At 41.7% G+C, this 23,739-nt stretch overlaps 1 protein-coding gene across 1 annotated transcript; it reads right to left on the minus strand.

The window, feature by feature from the left end:
• Positions 1-305: 305 nt before the first annotated feature.
• On the minus strand, positions 306-20,861 carry LRRC3C (leucine rich repeat containing 3C). The gene is made up of 2 exons (XM_089674377.1): positions 20,415-20,861; positions 306-5,026 (listed from the first exon to the last, which is right to left on the minus strand). Exon 2 carries the CDS (start codon positions 4,929-4,931, stop codon positions 4,149-4,151), a length of 783 nt encoding a protein of 260 aa, XP_089530503.1. The 5' UTR covers positions 4,932-5,026; positions 20,415-20,861; the 3' UTR covers positions 306-4,148.
• Positions 20,862-23,739: the final 2,878 nt, after the last annotated feature.

Genomic DNA, 23,739 nt, shown 5'->3' on the forward strand with positions numbered 1-23,739 from the left:
AGTTGGATCATGTGAATAGACTGGTACAGGATAGGCAGGATTGGCTTTTCAGGCTCTAGTAGACTTCAACAAAATGGAGGCCTTCTGCACACAGACACCAACTCCCTGTTCCATGAATGTGAACAAAATGAGTACAAGATGGCTTCAGTTCCTGTTCTCAACCCGTAGAGAACTTCTCAGATGCGTTTCGCCCTTTTTGGGGCCTAATCATAGCTCATTAAGCCCCAAAAGGGAAGAAACACATTTAAGGAGTTCTCTGCAGGTGGAGAACAGAAGCTGAGGCCATCTTCTACTCATTTTATTCACATTCATGCAACAGGGAGTTGTAGTCTGTGTGCAGACGGACGCCATTTTGTTGCAAAAAATTTAGATATACTTTAACCTGTTGCCACACACATAACACCAATGTGCGGCAACAGAGAGTTTGGGCTTTAATTCCCACCCATCGCACATATGCATCCATCAGCAGTTGATGATTCTGTGCTTAGAGCTTGGGACAGAGAGGGACCAGTGATACTGCAAACTTAGCACACATCAAGCTGCATCTAGAGAGAAGAAGGTGGCCCTAGTGATGTTAGTAAGCAGTTGGCCAATGCAGACTAGTCAATGAGTGGTGAGACAGGGCAAGGAGTGAAGGAGAGCTAAGCACTGCACTTAGGGCCACCATTCATGTTACAATCTAACCGTATGATGCTTGTACAATTAACTTTAGATCTACCAAAACTATGTAATAGAAGGGCCTTCCTAAACTACCCAATCTGTATCCAATCAGGAAGGTCCTTGCGTTACATAAGTGTTGGTAGTTTGTACAATCAGATTGTAATTTGTGGTGAACTTTAGGAAGATCAAGTACACTAAACACCTTTTGGAAATGAAGGACAGTAGACGAGAAGATGTAAACATGTAATGGGGGAGTACTGACAAGGAAAGTCCCTGTGTGTCATCCTAAGGATATGTATATTCTGTTATAAAGAGGCAAAGCGTGTTCACAAATCAGAGTAATCAGAGGCTTTAACCCCCATTGGGGTCCCTCCCAATATTAGCGCAAGAACTGAGAATTCCAGATGTGGCAGAGACAGGAATTAGTGACACACATGGGGATACAAGTTTTAGCAATGGCACTTTCATTAAGTGGTGTGAGTCATACATATGAATTAATGGAGTTATTACAATCATTTTTTGCTATAATGACTGTTATTTTCAGCAACGAGAGCAAAAAAGTCACATGGCTGAAAATACCATTACAGTAAATATTCCATGGATATTAGCGTAACAATTAAAGCACTATTAAACCCAAAACCAAAAGTATTAAAGATTTTGCTGCGTACCATTCCTTAAACGTGGCAGCATCATTTGTTTGGTTTTTTTTAGGTTTTTTTCCTTTTATTTTCACCTGGTGATCCACACTTCCTGTCCTAGGGTCTCCACGCTGGATAGAGGAGCAACTGGGACACCCTTGCAGGGCAGCATTGTCAGTCAGGGGAGAGGGTAGTGTTAGATGCACTAGCAAGTTTAGACAGACTTGACTAACAAATAAAGCCAAACTCCAGCTAATATGTTTTAAAGAGTTACAGAAACATTTTTCCCTTTTTGGTATAAAGGTTTCACATAATAGAATAAAAGCTGATCATTGTAAGCACTCCTTTCAGTGGTAAATGGTTTGTTTCAACCCACTAGCATCCGATTTTGATGGACAGTTTGGTCAGGTAAATAATAGACTTACCGGCTGGATCACCAGGCGACTATAAAGGGAAAAAAGCCTAGAAAGGCAAGCAAATTTGGCCACCACATCTAAGAATTGGTCAGGTAAAATATATAAAATTTTTGGTTTGGGGTTTAATACAGCTTTAAGCTCCACTAGCATACCAAATCAATGCTTAGCTGTTTGACTGGGTGTGAAAAAAGATGCCATTAAGGAAAATAGTTTTGGTAGCTCCATGTATTATTCCACTATTCTATTTGTAGTGTTATTGTTGTTAGTTGCACTATATCCAATCCAACTGCGTACATGCCACATGGCCAGAAGTGACCACTCAAAAAGTAATCCCTTTGTTACAAATAGCCCCAATGTTCTAAATCAACAAATCTCAATTTTGGAGGTGTTCGCTTGGGTTGCTTCACAAATACAAAACAGAATGATATGCTGAAGGCGTAGGTCTTATTTCTTGAGTACACAGTGGCAGGCTCAAGAATGTAAATGGCCCACTGAATGGCTTTATGGCCAGATCCACTGAGAAGAGAGTCCAACCCTAGTTAGGGGGACGGCGGCAGCGTCAAGCTTATTTGTAAAGGCTTTAAAGTTGTTTTTTTGTACACAATGTTAATGCCCAATAAAGAAACCCCAAATGAAAACTTCTGCAGTAAACATAAATACCAGTTTTCATGTAACCCTGGCTTCTACCCCAGTTACCAATCAAACAGAAATATATGTAACACATATGTCAGGTAAGTCACCTACAGTTAAGAGATAGACAGAAGAGACTTAAAGCAGAACTAAACCCTCTTGTCCTTTATAGCCAAGGAAGCCGCCATCTTAACCTCTCTTCAATCTGCAGTTGCACATGTGACCAGTTATGACAGCAGCCATATGATGTCTTGACAACTTGTTTGAGAGCACAAGCAACTGTGACAATTATCAATCATGGCATGCCTTGAATATACAGTAACTGTTTTTAGGAAACCTTTAAAACAATGGGTTTAGTTATGCTTTAAGCAGACATGTATCAAGCTAAAGGAAGGAAATAAAGACAGGCTATGGGCTCTATTTAATATCGTAGTGCATTGTGCAGTTAGCTAACTGCTAGTTAGATTTCTATAGACTAAAGCTGAACTCCAGCCACAAATATTTCAATTAAGTATATTCCTCGATAACCACAAATGATATAAATCCATTTTATGTGCACCAAATGCCTTTGCAAGCCCAGCTATTGCCAAACAATAAACCAAAAGTAGCAGTAACATCATCAACGTACTGCACATAGCCTGTTCAGGAGGCAAAGCTGTGTGAGAGACTCAGCAGGCCCTCCCACTACAGGCAGAAAGCAGAAAACTACAGGTGGGGGCGGAGACAAGACCAGTCAGCCTGCACAATGAAAGAATGCAGCAGTGATTGGTCTTTGCTACAAGAAGTTCCTGCACAGAGGCAGAGTTTCATTCTGGGTAACTGCACAGACATGGAAAAAGTATATAATGCACACAAAGATTCAAGTAAGAATACACATGCCTCTTATATTTAGGCAAAATCTGCTTATCCCCGAGTTAACTTTAATTGGTCAGGTCATTGAAAGATGATTAGTTGTTATAGATTTATTGAACTTTGGTTAATGATTTCAGTTCTGTGTTGTGGGGCAATCTGATTAATGTACCTGTAGTATCCATCAGTATTAACTCTCAGTGGTTCATATAATTACAGTTCTACTCTCTTTATAGAGTGTAAGAAGGGAAAAGGGACGAAGAGGCTTCTTTAGTAAGGCAAAAAACATCATGTATGTTGCAGTAACCCAGAGAAACAAATCTGCTTCTCTTATTTTGGATGTTTTAAATTAATCCATTGTGAAATCATTGCTTTTGTCACTGCTTTAAATAGGGCTGGTCACAGATGGACATAGGGCTTCAAACATAATAAAGTGCCTGCAGCGCTTTATCGTTTCCTTTCTTCTTCTCATTGAGTAGGATAGACCAAGTTGGAAAGTTTGTGCATGAAAGCAGGTGCTTATGACAACATATAAAATTCATGTTACTACTTCCTAAGGTTACCCATAAGCAGCCCTACCTTGCCCGAGAGTCGCATTGGGAAGCTTGATGAGAGGGGAATGAGAACATTTATGGCCAGAATATGTCCAGTAGCTTTCTATGTTTTCTTTCTGCTCACTCTGACATTTAAATTCTTCCATGTCTAGATTATACCATTTTCAGTTTACATAAGCTAGGTGTTCATCAAAATATTTAAGGATCATCCCTACTAAAAAATGATATGGATTGTACCAAACTGATTCATCATTCACTATTCTTTCTCCCACCTGGATGTTTCAATAAGAGGATACTTAAGCCAAAAAGTATTAAAGTTGTAAATAGCAAAAGATAAATAAGTTTATACTTTATCTGAGTGACTTGTCCATAAATATTAAGTCCTATGTTCTGTCCCCAGATCAAACCACAGTGCTAAGTGTTGAGGGCTCCTCTGTGTGCCTCTGCTTGCTAGGCAGGGATTTGAGGTACTCCAGATGACGTCGAGCATCCTCCTGGTTCTGACGTACATAATACACCAAGTAAGAAATGACCATGGCAAACCAACCAAACATCGTGACGAGCATGGCCACGTCCGTGGTTTTCTTATAAGCATTGCACAGGTCAATATCTTTGACCACTTGAAGGAAGGGCTTGCCAGCATGTTCCTCCAGTACAGAACTAGCACACACAATTCCACTGGATGAGCTGGGGTCCAACTCTACCATCCTTATGAGTTCTTGAAGGTCACAGTCACACGTCCAAGGGTTGCCAGAAAGATTGGTTCTTGCCTTCAGGTTAGCAAAGACCTCCTTGTTGACAGACACTAGTTTGTTGGAAGACAAGTCTAAAGAGTGTAAATGGTCGCTCAAGCTCCTGAAAGCTGTAACATCTAAACGACCCAGGAAATTGTGGGACAGGTCTAGCTCCATAAGAACAGGGAGATTGCGGAAAGCATCTGAAGGGAGGTAGGTAATCTGATTGAAGTCTAGGTACAGTCTGTTGGTGTCATTGGGAATGTCTTTGGGTACTTCTGTAAGCTGAGCATTGCTGCAACGCAAAGTCTTGTAGCCATCCTCTTGGGAGGCATGACAGCCCTTGGGGAAAGTTGTAGCTGACTGGAAGCAGAGGGACATAAGGACCAGGCTGTGTAACAATAGCCATGTTGCTAATGAGCGCCGGAGGTACCAGTCCAAGAAAGGCATGGCCGGCCAGCAGCATACTCAAGAGAGAAGTTGTTGTAAATATGAGGCTCTGGATGTTCGGATTATTGGTTGTTTACATGTTGTTTACATGTTGCCTGAAACAAAGGAACCACAGAGTAAGTATAATATCATGCATGATATGATAAAGCTTGCAAAAAAAACTAATAAACCTAATACACAGGCAAAAAGACATTACAAGATATCAGGACACATACTCCTCCCATGCTTTTAATGCAATGGTATACTTGCAACTCTCCACTCTTCCTAATGCATTAATATCAGGACACACATGCTTCCCCTCCCTCTAATGCATTCATCACATACATCAGGACACATACCTCTTCACTCTTCATAATGCACTGATATAAGGACACATATCTCTCGCATCCTTCAGATGCATTGATATCAGGACACATACTTCTTCACTGTTCCTAATGCAGTGATATAAGGACACATACCTCGCCATTCTTCCTAATGAATTGATATAAGGGCATGTACCTCTCCCTTCCTCCTTTTACACAAATATCAGGAAAAATACCTGTCAGGTCATCCTGATGTACAGATACCCGGACACCTACTTCTTCCCTCCATCTAATACATAGGTGTCAGGGCACTTACCTCTTCCCTTCTTCTAATACACAGATGTCAGAACACTTGCCTCTCCCCTCCTAATACACGAATATCAGGGCACATACTTCTTCACACCCTAGTACACAAATAGAGAAAACAGGACACCTCTCTTCCTCCTAATACACAGATATCAGGAAACATCTTTTCTCTAAATACACAGGTATCCAAACCCATACTGTACCTTTCAGCTTCTCCTGATACACAAAGATCAGAACATATGCTTTTTCACCTACTCCGAGCTCATCCAGTTAAGTTGTCCCTTCTTACATCTGCCATATGCATGAGATACAACTATTATACTATACTGTGATTTGACTAGACATTTTTTTCCAAGAGGGGAAATATATATTAAGTATTTTCAAGCACCAGCGGCAACTGACAACATGATTATGTAGAGGTAGATTTTATATTACATAACCAAAACAAAGCCTTGATTCACCCCTCTGAAGTTTTGCTAACCAATTTGTGCGTCAGGTGATCAGCAAAGGCAGGAAAAAACATATTGCATCCATCCCTCAATCCTTCACCAGTAGAAACGGGATATACAGCAACTCACTTGCAGGGCTAAATGTAGGGTGGGCATTAATGGCTAGAAAAGGCATCTCTGTATACACTCATATCCAATTCTGTTCTCAGTTCAAACTGTGACTGAATGTTAGCTCCATTTACCCATCGAGATCATGCAGAGAAAGCAAACCAGTAAAGCAGTTGGCCGCTTCAGCTGCTCCTATGTTGTCTCACAAGCACTCGGAGCCCATACATGGGCCGATTATTTCACAGTATGAAAAAATGCCACTGCCCCAGTCTATAACTGGCCTTCACAGTAAGGAGCACATGGATGGGTGACGCATGTCAAACAACAAAAAAGAAAAATTCCCAGCTCACACTTGCCAGCCAGCCTGCAAACAAACTGAATTACCTGTATGCGTTAAAAACAGGGGTTTAGTTAGCACACATTTGCAAATACATGCCTCATCATGGCACCCCAGAATTCTGTAGTTCCTAACTCTTCAAATTTTAAGAGCCCCCATAGCAGAGGCACATGTATTTCATGGATAGACTAAGGGCAGGTAGACCTGAGGGAGCCCACCCCTCCTTGAAGGTACAGGAGCACACTGGACACTCAGCATGTAGCACAATGGCAGCTAAGGTTTATTCACAGACTTGGTCATTTTGGCCATAAATGTGTATGCAATTTGACAAAGCTTGACAAAGGAGCGTCCACATGCGTTCCAGCCCTTTCCTGATCCTCATTCACACTAAGCCGGCTCCTGGAGTGAAACAAGTCTCATACCGAACAGAAGAGGACACGGCCATCGTGTGAGATTCTCCTCACTTCACCAGAGACCATTTACTATGTGCCTGCCTTTTCTCTCCAACATGTGAGTTGTTAATATACACCTTTTTTGGAATAAAAATTGTTTACAGTCTACACTTAGAGGTGCCTTTGTACTTCCTTTTGTCTTTCATGCAGTATCTACTCCAAGCAGAGGCTTGTCCTAAAGCTGCAGATACCCACTATATTCCGGTGACCTCTCCCTGGGAAGAATGCTCCTTACACTGGAGGTTTTAGGGAATAATCCCCCCTTACAGATAGCTAAAAAGATTATTATACAGCATTTATATATCGCCAACAGTTTGCTCAGCGCTGTACATTACAATGGAGACAATACATGAGACAGTACAGTAACAATACAATAAAATACACAAGGGGTTTGAGGGCCCTGCTCCTTGGAGCTTACAATCTAGGAGGGAGGGATCACTGGTGTCAGTGTATCCGAGAGACACCAATTGCCCCATTGGTCAAGGAACCTCTGTCAACCTCTGGGGGAACCCTAGGGTTCCACAGAACCCTGGCTGTGAAAGGCTATGTTAGAGGAAACAATAAGGTTAAATCATTATGACTAGGATCATTGTTTTGAGGCTTGAAGTAATGTAGGAGTTGGTTGGACAAACCACAGTGCTTTAGATGTAAGCAAAGGTTAAACAGACCTCGCTACCAACTTTAAAAAATTGCAGTGAAAAGAGCACATAAATAAAGCATTTCAAATTCTTACTTCCAGTGTGTTTCCTTTCCATAAATTATTTTTTTTTTCACTTGCAATGTGCCTTTGAAATTACTAGAAAATTTGCTCCAAAAAGCATCACTTGCTATGCACAGCCTCCCTCCTTGCATGTTATAGTCCTCTCCTATTCTGAGAGTGTGTCATTATTCACTGTGCTGGTCCAGTTCTTTTTCCTTCCCTTCACCCCTTTGCATGACCCTATGTACAGCTGTTGAGGAGATGAAGTTACTAGAGTGTCACTTGAGCGACAACTATGATTCTGATGGAGCTTCTGACATCACATCCAAGATGGTGGCACTGAGCAGCAGTCTATGGCTTTTTGATGCTTACATAAGAGGGGGTTTCACAAGTTATTAATAGGTCTAAAATATGCTCATTGCACATACACTTGTATGGGAATTTTTGTGTTGAAATCAGGGGCAGACTGACCATGTGGAAACTCGGGCACTGCCTGAGGGCCCGGGGTCAGTAGGGGCCCCATGAGATGCCCCTGGTACCTTTTTCATAGGCTTTTTTGACTTTGGGCAAGGACACAGGGGCCCCATGATCCCCTATTGCCCGGGGGCCCCATGAGTTGTCAGTCCGCCCCTGGTTGAAATAAATGGCCTGGCAATCTGTAAGAATCAAGGGGCTTTTTTTAGGATTAGATTAGAGATTAACATTAAGTGTTAAGCAAACCTTGCCTGGGAGTTACGCTACCCTTGAGCTTGTCTGAATATTTTTGACCCCTGGGAGCCATGGAGCAACTATCATTATTTACCTCTACTCTTCGACATATAGGTTTGAGCCTTATTTGCTTACTTTCTGTCTGTTCTTTTGTATTTTTTTACTTGAAAAGTTAATAAAAACCTATTAAAAATTGTTAAGCAAATGATGCACACTGTTACAATCAACTAAGTGCACCCCCCCCAAAATAATCCAATACATATTAGGGTGAACTGTCCACTTTTATTATCAATCATTAACCGATACTATGCTCGCCTGAGAAAGAGGATTAATGGATAACTCCATCAGTTACTGTAGAATTAATAGACTGTAACCATGTCATTCCACACCATCAAAAATAAGCACATTTATAAATCAAACATTAAAGCCACATAAATCATTTTTTCTCTATGTGTTTTAATGGGCAGCCAAGTCCCCCACATGACCCAAAATTAAACCACTGCAGAAAACATTGTCCCATTGTTTTTATAGATGTTTTTCTCCTAAATTTCCAAATAGGAGATAAAGATGTCTAATTCTATAAGACCATTTTTTCTTGCCATTACTTCCTGGACCCAAGACCTCCTTCAGTTTTTCATTCACAAATGTTTTATTGATTTCAGGTCAAACACAGTAAAGTACAAAGTGCATCAGAGATACAAAATCAGCTCTAACTTTTGTAGACACAGTTCGTCAAGTTAAAAAAAGTCCATCGCGTTCAACCAAGAGAAAAATGAAGAAATAGAAAACATTTATATAACACAATCCTAGAGCCACCGTTGATCCAGAGGAAAGCAAAAAAAAAAACTCAAATAAAGCAGGATCCAATTTGCTCCAGCGGGGACAAAAACATTTCTTCCTGATCCCCTAGAAGGCAATCGGATATTCCTTGGATAGTCTCTAGTGTTATCACCTGTAAATGTTATTATCACATTACGTATATTTTATGCATTTAGGAATGCCTCCAACCCTTTTTTAATAGTTACAAAGACACATAACAATGTGGGAATAAATACCTAACATTTCATTTATCAAACATGTAACTAAAGTAGCACCTTTATAATCTGCATCATCAGCTATTTAGAATCCAGTGCTTTCCCCAAGACATGTAGCCGAAGCAGAATAAACAGCACTGTTAAAGTCCATCTCCAGGAAATGGAAGAATGCTCCATTGGGGCTGTCCCCACACTATAAGCCTAGGTTCACACTTTTTTCGGTGTGTTTTCCAGTTTGCAGAAATGCAATACTGTCCATTAAACATCATTTCCTATAGACCTAGTTCACATCCGCGCAATATGAGCCAGTATGATTTTTGGAAAGACTTCAATGGAACCACACCAAAACAAAGGTGTTGCATTTTTTGTTTGCATTTTCCTTTTTTATTTTTATTTTTTTTTGCTAATAGGAAAGTATGATAGTTCTGTTCATGTAGTGAGACTTTGATGCAACTTTAGAAGGGTGCATCTTTAATGCGACTTTCTCTTGCACTCAAATAGCAACAAAGTCACATCAAAGTAGTGCAGGGACCTTTGTATCTGAAGTCGCAGGTTACAGTTAGGGTTAGGGTTAAATGTTAGGGTAAGGGTTAGCATTCTAAATCTGTCACATTGAAAACATTCAGAAGCACCTTTTTTTTCCAAGTCAGTGGCTGGCATTTATCGTGATTGACATTGGATCTACACCATGGGACTTTTTTTTTTTAATAAGGTCAAAAACTGTTGTGTTTTTGCTCACTTTTAACAATTTTTTTGGTGAATGTGTAGGGGTATCCCATACTCATTCACATGGGAGGGCGGGATCCAGATTCCGATAAGTCACACCCCATGCCCCCACAACCACCAGGCCAGGGTTGTGGGTAAGAGGTCCTTGTCCTCATCAACATGGGGACAAGGAGCTTTGGGTGAGCCATGAAGGCATGTGGCGCTCGCTCATCCCCCCCCCCTTTCATGGCCTGTCAGGCTGCATGCTCAGATAAGGGTCTGGTATGGATTTTGGGGGGAACCCCACGCCATTTTTAAAAACATTTTGTCGTGGGGTTCCCCTCAAAATCCATACCAGACCTAAGGGTCTAGTATAAATTTGTGGGAGGGGGGCACACCTTTTTTTTAAATTGTGGCATGGGGTTTCCCTTTAAATTTGTACCAAAACCAAAGGGCCTGGTATGGATTGGGGGAGACCCCCACGCAGTTTTGTTTTCATTGCCGGCATTTTTTTCTTTTACATTCAGCAATTTGCATCAAAGTCGCACCCATCCAAAGTCATACACATCCAAAGCCACGTCAAAGTTGCACCCATGCAAAGTCCCATCCAAGTTGCATCCAAATCGCACCCATCCAAAGTCGCATCAAAATTGCACCTATTATTATTATTATTATACAGTATTTATAAAGCGCCAATAGTTCGCTCAGCGCTGTACATTAGAAAGGGGGACAGAACATGTCACAGAACAATACCAATACAATGCAAAACATGAGGGGATTGAGGGCCCTGCTCTTTCAAGCTTACAATCTAGGAGGGAGGGGATGGTGGCACACCTATCCAAATTCACATTAAAGTAGCATCAAAGTCAATCCTTTTCTATTCACAAAAAAGAAAAAGATAGCGTAGAAAACACATGTTCAAAAGCGCAAAACGCACTGGAAAAAAACATCAATCGCAACACACAGAGATATGAAGCTAGCCTAAGAGTAAAATGCTTGTTTATGTCTAGGGGCGGGAAAAGAAAGTTCCCTCAAAAATCCCTTGCTCCCCCAGCAATCTGCACTCATCTATTTCCCTATTTTCCAGCAGCGGATTGTCCCTTGGAATTCTCATATCCAATGAAGGAATATGGTCACTGCACTGTAGTTGATGATGTCAGAAGATCTGTGACCACCAGAGTATAGGGCAAAAGAGGCTGCAGGGACCTGTCTATTAGCGTGGAGAGAACCTACACAATCAGAGGATTGGGTAAGTAGAACTGCTTTTTCCAGTACCCTAGACTAAAAAGAGCAGTTAACCCTTGCAGTTTGGGGGCAACCCGCTAAAACGGGAGCATTTTTCTTCTCCTGCATTCCAGCTTTAAGGATATGAAAACAAAACAGTTTCCATGTATACCCTTGTCATCTCTAACCACGCTCCCCGGACACTGACATATGCAAATGGTAGTGACACGTAATAATCACAGAAAGGGTAGATGTGACATGAGAGCTATGATTGACAACCTGACTTGACCTATAATGTGCAGGAGGCAAAATTTTGATGCCTGGGTCTATGGAGAAAGACCTATCCAGAGACCAGAGTCCATGTTCACTAATTCTGCACTACGGCTTATAAACCTAATGATTCTTTTTTTTATCAGTTTCTGTAAATATTAACAAAGGAAAAGATTGCTGCAAGGAGTTAGCTACCAAGTAAAAATATTTCAAGACACTCACCATGCAAAGAGGTCCATCTAGTTAGATTGGCCTCACCTCAAATCAATAGGGTTTGGAACTGGGCCCTACAAGAACCAATAATATCAAAAGCTATAAAATGTTTATTACAAGTTGGCTTGATGTAGCTTTGAGTGCCTACTTAGAATTTTCCAAAGCACAAGGGAATGTAAAGATAAAAAATAAGATGACAGACAGGAGGAAATGCCAGTTGTAAAGAGAACAAGGGTGGTAAAACATAAAAGAAAAAGGAGAAGGGGAAAGGAGAGTTAAAATGGTTGTAAACCTCAGACATGAAATATGAACAAAGTACAAACCATATCCCTCTATAGTGTGTACTTGTCTCAATTAAAAGCACCAAATGTCCCTTCTGTCTGCTGCTCTGTTCCTCTGCTATCAGCATGAGTCTGACAAGTTTTCCTGACACCAAGAGAAAAATGGTGATGGGGAGAGACCTCCAGCAGATTGATAGTTTCAGCTCTACTCATATTTGCTATGTGAAGAGGGGTGTGTCTCTTCCCTCCAGTCAGCTCTCAGAGCTCTCCTCACTGAGCTCTGCAGTGTGTAACCAGCTCTCCACCCCCTTTTTTCTGAACTCTCAGACAAGCTTTTAAATTCAACACTTTGAACAGATGTAGAGAAGAGAAGACTGCAGATAGACAGATAAAACTTATGTAGGAGAATTTGTTTAATTTCTGTGTATCTAATGAGGATAGTCCCTTCACTGGGTATATGCAAGGGCATGGCTTTTTTGCAGTGGGAACACAGGGGGGAACGCAGTTTGGGCAGTTAGTGCTGGAATGTACTGGAGGGTCTACTGATGCTGGCTGCTGGAGGATCTATTGTTGCTGAGAGAGCAATTGGTGCTGAGAGGGATCTACTGTTAAGGGAGGGGTCTGTTGCTGTTGGCTGCCAGATGGTCTATTGATGCTGGCTGCTGGGAGATCTATTGTTGCTGGGAGGGTCTGTTGTTGCTTTGGTGGATCTATTTTTTCTGATGGGAGTATTTTAATATGGTGAGTCTATTGTTGCTGAATGGGGTATTTGATGCTAGGGGGATCTACTGTGGAAAGTGTGCTGTATTTTTGCTAGCAGCATGGAATACATTTTACAGCATATCATTAAAATATTCCATACAAATTAGCACCAAAATTGATACTTGGTTCTGTATTCTTTAAAAGAGACCTTACTTGGAGGGGGACAGGGGTAGAACCAAGGGATGGTGCTCAGAGGTGGGTAGGAGGTGGAAATAAAAGATTGGCTCATATAGTAGAGTTTCTGCACCTATTTTCTGAGAAAAAAAAGCCCTGTGCAAGGGTTTACAACCACTTTAAAAAAGGAGAAAGAAGGAGAGGATACTACAAATATTACAGGGTACAGAGAAAAGGAAGAAAGCAAAAAGAAGAGGGGTACATTGTATCCTATCCTATTTCACATTGGGATAATGGGATAGGTAAATGAGAGGGACACTAGTTCTAGGGGTTTCCTATGGGACAGGAAGTGAAGAGAAATCTTCCCAATGGGGCATGAATGGTAAAAAAAACAGACAGTGGTAATAGCCCTCCTTTACTTTATCCAAAGTAAAAAAATGTGTTTAGTTCTACTTTAAGAATAGAAGTCAATATTTAATTGACCATAAAATTCACTCTTTACTAGGAATGTAGTGATGGATTTTTCTGTGGGTTACAATAAAAGAATCATATTGATTGATCCAGAATTAGTGAACTTTCAGACAAGGTTACCACGTTTCATGGTATCTAGTTTGACACATCCTCTAAAAAAGTCAGAAGATATGATGGCATGCATTTTGCTAAATGAAGTGGAGTATAATACCATCTACTGTATTGTGGACTTTTTATGAGTTTTCCAATGCTAGGATGTTCTTAGAGCTTTCATAAAGGTCAAGATATCCAACCAATCCTCATCAAATGGCTCAGACCTAAATTCTTCTCAACAAATTTGGTATGGAGTGTTCAAGCTAGCCAATATGACTGAGCAATAGGATCCTGAAAATATGGATCCCTTCTGCACCTGTTTTCAAAAGCTGTGAGTGTTTGATGATTTCTTTGCCTTTGTTGTGATCTTTGAAAATTACTTTCTCCTCAATGTCTATAGCTACAGAGGCAACTGATGAGTTTTTTAAAGTTTGTTTACTGCTTGTTTATAAAATGTAAGCACTTCAGTGAACATAGTGCACACAAAATCGTCTGAGGCACCAATGGAGCTGTGTTGTGACCTGCCTTGTATGTGCTTCGCAATCTACATTCACTATAGTAGTAAAAGTATCATGAAAGACATATGGGGACATGCACATAATGGCACACTTCAGATTCTGAGGCACCAAATAGAAGGAATCTATAAGAGACCCATTTCCTAGTTTGATGGACCATATAGTGAACCTGTGCCCACAATATGTACACTAAAGTACTTACATTTGAGGAAGAAGCAAAAAGCATGCCTTAAAATAAGTCCTCAGTTGCCTCTGTGGATATAGATATTGTAGAAAAAATCATTTTCAAAGATCACAACAAAGACAATGAAATCTTAGCTTTTTACTATGAGAACAGATCTTGGCAGCTTGCCAGCCCTCTAATGTAAATAGCTAGCAGGTATTTCTTATGCTGGCCATACATTGTACAATTTCCTTGTATAATTTTCCTTTAGATTTACCAAAACCATTTAATATGAGGTCAAACCTAAACACTTTTAATTTGTATGCAATCAGCCAGGCCCTTACGCTACAGAGTTGAAGGTAAATCTAAAGGAAATTGAACAAGAAAATTGTATAATGTATGGCCAGCTTACGCTGTTACAAATTATCTGAAACCCAGCTTTCAAGTCTTTCTTGTGGTCTTAGATTGTATTTGAAAATGAATTACTTTACAGTATGAGCAGCTAGAGAGGTGAGTAGGGGTTATCCACTTCCAAACCAAGCCTTTTCTGCCACCTTTTGTTTAAATGTAACCATAAGTATTTTTTTTTATTAAAAAAAATTTTAATGTCACACGGTATTTGCGCAGCGTTTCTTCAAACGCAATGTTTTGGGAAAAACACACTTTTTTACATTTTAATGTTTACGCCGAGTAAATAGATACTAAAAATGTCATGCTTTAAAATTGCACCCACCATGCAACGGTGACAACTGGCGTAAATGTTACTATCCATAGATGATGCTTTAAATGCCTTTACAGGTTACCACTTTAAATTTACAGAGGAGGTCTGGTGCTAAACTTACTGACTTTGATCTGACGTTCACGGTGATACCTCACATGTGTGGGACAATCTCTGTTTGCATGTGTGCGAGACCAACACGCGCGTTCACCTTTGTGTGCAAGCACAGGGGGACGGGGGCAATTTAATTTTTTTATTATTATTTATTTTTTATTTTTTTTATTTTAATTTTTATGCTGTTTCTTAACACTTGTATCACTTTTATTGCTGTCACAAAGAATGTAAACATCCCTTGGGACAGCAATAAGCATGACAGGTACTCTTATGGAGGAATTTGGGGTCAATGAGACCCTTAATCCCTCCTCTGACCTTAAATTTATTTTTTAGATATGGCGCTGTGTATTTATGAGTAAACTGGAAGCGATGTCAGGTCATCGCTTCCGATTTACTATTTAACAGAGCTGAACAAAGCTGGTCCGGTCTTTGCTTGGCTCCATGACCAGCCGACGTCAGCGCTGGCTGGCCAATCGGGACTCCCAGTGGGATGGGAGCTCCCATTAAAGCCACAGAAGGAAGCAGGGGGGGAGGATGTCCCCTTCTGCTGATTTTAATAGCAATTGAGCAGCTAGTTAGCCGCTCTGATTGCTATTAGAAGAAAGCATCTGCAGGCATCATCCCAGTACAATGGCTTAAACTCCATTGATGTACGGGTACATCGCTGGAGCTGAAGTGGTTAAAGCTCATTTACTGCTTGTTAAAATTTACAAAAAGTTTAGGGCATAACGAAAGGAAAGCTTTTAAAATTTTGGATAGAGTGTGGAGAGGGATTGGGGAGGGAAAAACCCCAAATTTTGACTTGTCACCATATCAAAAATAAAGGGAAATTCATCCAGTGGAGACGTAAGTTCTGGTTGCCCTGGTCAATGGCAGCACAGTAGCTTAGAGGTTAGCTCTTATGCCTTGCAGCACCAGGATCCTTGGTTTGAATCCCAAGCAGAACACTCCCTGCAAAGAGTTTGCATATTCTCCTTCCGCTTGTATGGACTTCCACCAAGTACCCCAGATTCCTCTAAAAACATGCTGGTAAGTAAATTGGCCCTAGCATGTGTATGTGGGATAGGGAATTTAGATTTTCAGGGCAAGGAATGATGTGAATGTACAACATGTAAAGTGTTACGTAAATTGCTTGCACTATATAAATACCTACAATAATAACCAGGGATTTCCTTTGCCTTCCCACTGTAGCCATGGGACAGAAATTGGTGGAAAATATTCCCAGAGAGACACAGATGACAAAAAACTGATAGTAAAAATTTTATCCAGTTGTGTAGTCAGTGAAAAAAAATTAAATGTAAATTTAAATTAACAGACTTAAAGAGAAACCTTGCCACCCCAGTGAAAATTTCACTGTCTGAGCATGTATGAGATTTGCCACCCCCTCTGTTTACATGAATGGAAAGTAATGCAGGGGAAAGAAGTACATGGTGCACAGAGTGCAAGGCTCTGGGGTGTGTAATGCACAGAGTGCAGGAATCAGAGATGTGTAATGCCCAGAGTACAAGGATCAGGAGTATACAATGCATGGAATGCTGGGGTCAGGAGTACATAAAGCAGAGAGTGCAGGGGTCAGGGTTGCCCAACACACAGAGTGCAGGGCTGTGGAGTATGTAACACACAGAGTGTAGGGGTCAGGAGTGTGTAATGCAGAGAATGCAGAGTTCAGCAGTACATAACACACAGAGTGCAGGGGTTAGGCATACATAATGCAAAGAGTGTAGAGGTTAGGGGTACATAGCACAAAGAGTGCAGGGGAAACAAGTATGTAATGCACAGCAGGGCCAAGACAAGGGGTGGGAATTAGGGGCAGCTGCCCTGGGTGTAGTGGTATCATGTAAGGTGATGAGAGTATTTGTACTAGGAGGGGGAGAGAGAGGAGGATTAGTGCTAGGAGGGGAGATTTAGAAATTCATGTGTGGCAGTGGTGTACAATTTATTTTAGGAAGAAAAATTTGGAGAGGCGAGTGATTTGGGGGTGTGTGCTAGAAGGGGGGATTTGTGCTAGAAAAGGGGATCGGGGGGGGGGGGGGGTTGTGCTAGTAGAAATGATTGGGGGGATTTTTGCTAGGAGTGTGCTGGGTTGGGGATTTCAGCAGGGGGGGAGGAGATTTGTACAGGAAGAGGATGATTTTTTGTTTGGGGAATACTTTGACTTGCAAAGGGAAATTATGTTTGGAGATAAGTGTGCAAATTAATGCTTAATTTTTTTGGGAGGGAGAGGATTTTTGCTGCCACATAATGCTCATAGATTTTTTTTTGGGGGGGCGCCGTTTGACATCTTAGCCCTGGGTGCTGGATGACCTTGTCCTGACGCACAGAGTGCAGGGGTCAGGAGTTTGTAATGCTGAGAGTTTCAGGGTTGGACATACGTAATGCACAGAGTGCAGAAGTCAGGGGTATATGTCACAGAAAGTTCAGGGGTCAGGAGCGCGTTATACACAGTGTGTAGTGGTCAGGAGTAAGACATTCACAGAGTGCAGGGGTCAGGAGTAAATAATGCACACAGTTCAGGGGTTAGAAGTACACAATTCAAAGAATTCAGTAGCCAGGAGTATGTAAAGCAGAGTGCAAGGGTCAGGAGTGCTTAACACACAGAGCATAGGGGTCACATTGTGTAATACAAAGAGTTCAGGGCTTGGATGTACATAATGCACAAAGTACAGAAGTCAGAGTACATAACACAGAAAGCACAGGGGTTAGGAGCGCATTATGCACAGTGTATAGCAGTCTGGAGTAAGAAATGCAAAGAGTGCAGGGGACAGAAGTACGTAACACACAAAGTGTAGGGGTCAATGAAGTGCAAAATTCCCCTTTAATATTCTCCTACACTTTGAGCAAAAATACCCCTTCTCTTACCAACAAAGTCCAGCACTTATCTGCACACTCACACCTTCAGCACAAAATGCTTGTGCAAAATTCTTCCCAAATAAAAATACAAAACGTTCTCCTTTCTCCCTGTACAAATGTCCTCTCTTTGCTGAAATCCCCCTTCCAGTAAAAATTCCACCCCCCCCCAAAAAAAAATTTTCCTTTCACCACAAGTGTGCACACCACCAGAAATCCTTTTCCAGCACGTCGTTAACCCTGTCCCTACCCCCATCAATATCTCCTCCCAGCACATTTTTCTCTTCTCCCCTGCTCCCTATCCCCTCCAATGTCTCCTTCCAGCACAAATCTTTGCTCCCGCTCCCCAGCCTCAGGTCATTATGTTCCCCAGCACAATTCCCCCCCCCTCCTAGAACTTACAAGACCTCAGATGTGGAGGGGCAAGCAAAGGGATTCCTCCAAGGCTTCCCCTCCACATATGTCATGTGATATGTCAGAACCAAGGAAGAGTCTATGGAAGGTTTCATTGACTCTGAATTCTATCAGGCAGCACAATAGACAGAGATGCCAGCTGCTGTAGTGGCATTAGAATCCAGGGCATTTTGCAAGTGATGCGGGTATGTGCCCTGGATGCTACTGATGGCCATTTCCCATTATCTGCCCATCAATTCAGTTCTAACAATTCCTTGAGATACCAGTGGTATCATAATAATGTCATAACAAAGAAGGGCCACAAGACCTATGGCCAGGTGACCCAAACTGAAGTGCTGGATCATTACCTCTACTAGAAGAAGAGGCACCAGCTGGAGACATGTTATAATGGGGTCAGGTAAATAAAAAGTCTTTAGAGGGCTTTATAAAATGGTGAATAAGTGGGAGGGATGGGAGGGGGGGTATTATTGCTTGGATATGGGCTTTAAAAGTATTTATTAATGAAACACATTCTTCCCCCTATAATAACTTCAACTGCATTTCTCTCTAAATAGGCAGTGCCATGTTTGTTCAGTCTACATCCTGAGATGCTGGCTCAGAGAAGATACAGTCGTATGATCCCTGGTGTCTGTGCAGATATTGGCTGTGTTCATAACTGTTTGTCACAAGGCATGAGGCTGCAGCAGAGAGAATTATCTGTTGTCAATGTTACAATGTTACTGCCTGATGAGCTGGGGAGAGAAGATTGAGGAAATGCTTCCTCCTACCTGCAGCAGACTAATGATATCATCTCAGTCTAGGCAAAATCAAGGGCTGCCTTTGAATGATAAAAGTAGAGGTTGTTTGAAAAAACGTATGCTGTTACTGTACATTGTGATACAGTATGTCATGAATCTATTTATACAGACTTGTCAGATTATAGGAAGGTCTACTTTAAGAAAGTGGTTTTAGGAGACCATGAAGATGAATTTAAATAGGAACTGTGGTAAAGAGCTAGAAGAATGAATGCGTGAAACATGTCTGAGAGGAGTAATTGGAGAAGTTTTTACACCAACTGTCACTGTGAGTAGCCTGGGAAGAATCTGCAATGGGCAGGGGAAGATAGGCGTGATAACAACAAACGTGTTGAAGCATGTTAGAGACAGGCCTTCAGTTGATTAGTTAGCAAATTATGGATTAAGCCCTCAACTGCAATGTCATAGATTCAGATATTTTCCCTGTGCCTTATTCCTTTTTTTGTACACATGGGTATAGCCTTCCTGCTATGGTTCATCACTGTGATTTGTAATAGCCAGGAACCACTGACAGGTTGATGGATTCATTAATGTATAATTGGATATTTAGTGGTTCGATGGCTGCTTGCTTTTTTCCTGACTTGGCTGTAGGATTTGCCTCTGCTCCTTCTGGAAAGTCTAATAAGTCTTAGTATAGAATCCCCAACTGAGGGCACACCCTGGGAGGATGTATGAAAACGGGAGGAAAATGTGGAGTCAACCATAGCAACCATTTAGATTTCTTGTTTCATTTTCACAGCAAATGAAAGGTAGCACCTTATCGGACACAAACCCTCCTCCTCCTCCGATTCTTGTCAACTCTCATTATTATGTGTGTGAATGTGGGAGGGTGGAAATAGTTTGCATCAGAGCAGAGATATATACTGAGATATTACTATCAATCTAATTTATGAACACTGGCGCAAAAGAGGAACTGCCATTTAGCAGGAGCAGAAGCAAAACTGTCGTTTGTGGTAGCCAATCAATGGTTTTTCAATTAAACATAAATTAAACTTCACTGGAGTTATAGGGAAATCTAGTAGGAAAATAATGTGCAAAGTGCGCTACCCAAACAGAAATAACCTTTTAACTGATTTTAACATAATAATTTGAATTGGTAGTGATCGGTATTGGTTGTTCACATCATCATTGTTCTTTTCATTAAAGACTAGTCACACCTCAAGTCTGTTGAAACAATCCCTTGGGGAATTCCCTTCACTAGGAATAACATCTATGAGACAGCCCATCAAGCAATAGATTCTAATGTGTTCCATGGGAACTGTTGCGTGAAAAATGATGTACTTATGTCTACATTTCGTGCCCTAATTCTGAAATCTCTATAAGTGGACTGACTTGATACACAATATACCAATAAGTTAAAAAAAATTAGCAAAATAGTACAATACCTACATCTCCTTTGGTGAAGACCAGGAAAGCGGAGTAGAGCAGAGGTCTTCCAGATCTTGGCCCCCAACGACTGACTCATCAGCAACAGGCGGTTTGTTCCCTACAAGCCTTGAGCAGATAGAAAGTTGGAGTGAGGATCACGGAGCATCCATCTGACACAACCAAGGAGATGGTGTGAGAGGAGAAGCTTTGCCTGTTCCTTACAGGTCCTGCTGGGAATATTAGAGTGCTGAGGGGAAGTCACAGATCTCTCCACTGTGGCCCATCCTCACCTCTTCCTAACAAGCTGTGTGTGTGTTTTCCTGCACGAGAATGAGGTCTCTCAGCTGGGGATTGGAAACTCCGCCTGATGCGAGAGAAGGAAGGAGGGAGGGAGTGAGGTGGATAAGGAGAGAAGACAGGAGACACTGGATAGGAGTCTATGGGGGAAGGAAAGCAGAAACATGGAGAAGAGAGGTTTCAAGAGTGGGATTGAAACTGATGGGGATATGGAAATGATTTATCTGCAGTCATGGCAGGCAAGAATTGGAAATGGGAATGATGAGCCTTGAATAATAGCACTGGCTGTGGTCACTTATGCAGCATCAGGGTACCACAAAGACTCATGCAATCCAATGTTACGCAAAGTATCTTTTTTGCTTTACTGTGGAGTGCAATACAATAAGTGTAATGACTGGTGCACATGAATTGTTTGCCACATTATTAAATGTTTTTGGTCATGTTCATTCGTTTACATATATGATTGCAAATTAAATTTGTTTTATGTTTTTTGCATAGTTTTTCATATGTTATTATTTTACCAGTGTATCAATGTAGGCGTGGTTTATGTCTTTCAAACTACTATGTACAGAAATGCAGTTCATTAAATTTCTTGTCTGTTTTGTAGGAATTGTGCTTTACATATTTAAGCAGAGAAGTTGTATTGTAACGATCGCACTCTTTACAGGCTTGCCCACAGTTCTTGTAGGGTGCTGTATGGTGCCACCATGCCACCATAGGAAAATAAGTATATTCACTAGCCCACATAAAGCAAGCAATAGGAATCACAGACTGATGTTTCGGGATCTTTCAGGATCCCTTTTTCAAGAGGGGGGGGGAAGGGATCCTGTAAGGACATGCATTCACTGTCTGTCATCTCACCTCTTCCCCCCTTCCTCCGAATCAGACTTTGTTTTTTTCAAGGATCCCTTCATGCAATTCAAGGATTTGCACCTAGTCCAGAATGACATTTAGACCCCATTCACACCAGAACTTGGTGCTGGAGAGCCGTGTTTCATGCTTGCTTCCTGCACTGCATTCAAAATCTGCAGCAGTCAATGCAGTGTCAATGTTAACTTAAAGTGGTTGTAAAGGCTGAAGGTTTTTTACCTTCTTGAATTCTTTGCATGAAGATAAAAAACCTTCTGTGTGCTGTTCCCCCCAGAGCCCCCCTATTACTCATCTGAGCCCCCTCTCGATCCAGCGATGTGCACGGGTGCCTCGGCTGTCCCGGGACTCCCTCCCTTCATTGGCTGAGACAGCAGTGATAGCCATTGGCTCCCACTGCTGTCAGTCACACCTTGTGAGCCAATGAGGAGAGAACAGGGATAGGGCCAAGCCATGGCTCTATGTGTCTTATGGACGAATAGAGCAGGGCTCGGGAGCGAGCACGCATCAGCACCCCCACAGCAAGCCACTTGCTGTTGGAGGCACTGGTCAAGGAGGAGGATCCAGGAGTACTTTTGGTGCGGTGCAATGCGGTTTGCAATGGGCTCAAATCGCACTGCACTGAACTGAATGTGAATCACACAGGAACGCTCAGAGAATTCCTGTGCCATTCCTAGTGTGAACCAGCCTTGCGATACTCCACTAGAAGCACCTCATCAGGGAGCCTAAGTCTTGCCTGTCTTCAGGGGACAGCTAAAAAAGCTCAGAACATGCAGCGGCATCCTGATGACACCAAAGAAAAAAGATGGCAGCATGGGACTGGGTATAAAGCAGCAGAGTATCATATCCCTACAGAGCACTGCTGGATCACTGGACTTCGGAAAATGTTTTTAGTGGATAACCCAGTGAAAAACATAAGGGGAAGTGAAATTCCTTTTTTTAATGCACTTAATCTATCACACACATTTAGGTAGCTGTGCCCTGTCCTCACTTATACAGACGCATGATGCCATACAATGTAAATTGTGGACATAGTGTCGTGCTTTTGAGACACAGCTGCAGTATACCTTCACCCATAGCAATGAATGGCTGCATGCCAACTATACATGGGCATACCCTGTACTTGTGTAAACTCGTGCATGGAAGTAAATCCCAGGACTTTCACAATTTCACACCTGTGTTCATGCACAAATTTACACAATGAAGCCATGTACAGCCTTTTATTATTATGGGTAGCTGTGTCTTCTGGATGCAGAGATACGACCACAATTTATGTTGTACGGCCTCATGAGCCTGTGTGTATGAGGCCTAAAGCTAGCCATACACCTTAAAATCTCATTGTACAAATTTCTTTAGCTCTACAAAGCAGATTGTTTAGGTAACCTCATATTACAAAGATTCAACAAATCTAAGGTTAGGTTCACACTTGTGTGTCTGCATTTTCATGTGTTTTGCGTGTATTTCTGTGCAGTTTTGATGTACGCAACAAAAAAGAAAAGAAAAGGCATGAACAATAGGCTACCTCTACAGAAGTATTTTATTGAATAAAAAAATTATGTGACATACATCGCAGGTATGTGGAACCACCTCACACCTCATGGCCAAACCTCGATGCCCTAAAATACTCAAACCACCCCACCAAGGCCCATGTACCTCCCTCCCCCCAGGAATGGAGGACAGGCCCAGTTTTCATGTGCTCTCATTGCAGTCTATGTGGCCAAAAATGCACACAGAAAAGAAATGCAGAAGTGTGAATGGGACTTATTTATTTATTTTATTTATTTCAAGTACTTATATAGCGCCATCAATTTACGCAGCGCTTTACATATACTGTATATTGTACATTCGCTTCAGTCCCTAACCCTCAAGGGGCGTACAATCAAAGGTCCCTAACTTAGATCCATACATAGGGCCAATTTAGACAGGATTCATTTAAATAGTGGTAACCAGGGGCGGACTGACAACTCATGGGGCCCCCGAGTAATAGGGGATCATGGGGCCCCTGTGTCCTTGCCCAAACTCAAAAAAGCCTATGAAAAAGGTACCAGGGGCATCTCATGGGGCCCCCTGCTGACCCGAGCAGTGCCCGAGTTTCCAAATGGTCAGTCCGCCCCTTTGCCAGTGCGTGTTAAATTGCACAGGTGTGAATGGGGACTAAAGCCGGTCATACATGGGTCGAATT

This window comes from Staurois parvus, unplaced genomic scaffold (genome assembly GCF_062004578.1).
Source record: "Staurois parvus isolate SC_StPar_1 unplaced genomic scaffold, SC_StPar_1.0 ptg000151l, whole genome shotgun sequence".
NCBI classification, from domain to species: Eukaryota; Metazoa; Chordata; class Amphibia; order Anura; family Ranidae; genus Staurois; species Staurois parvus.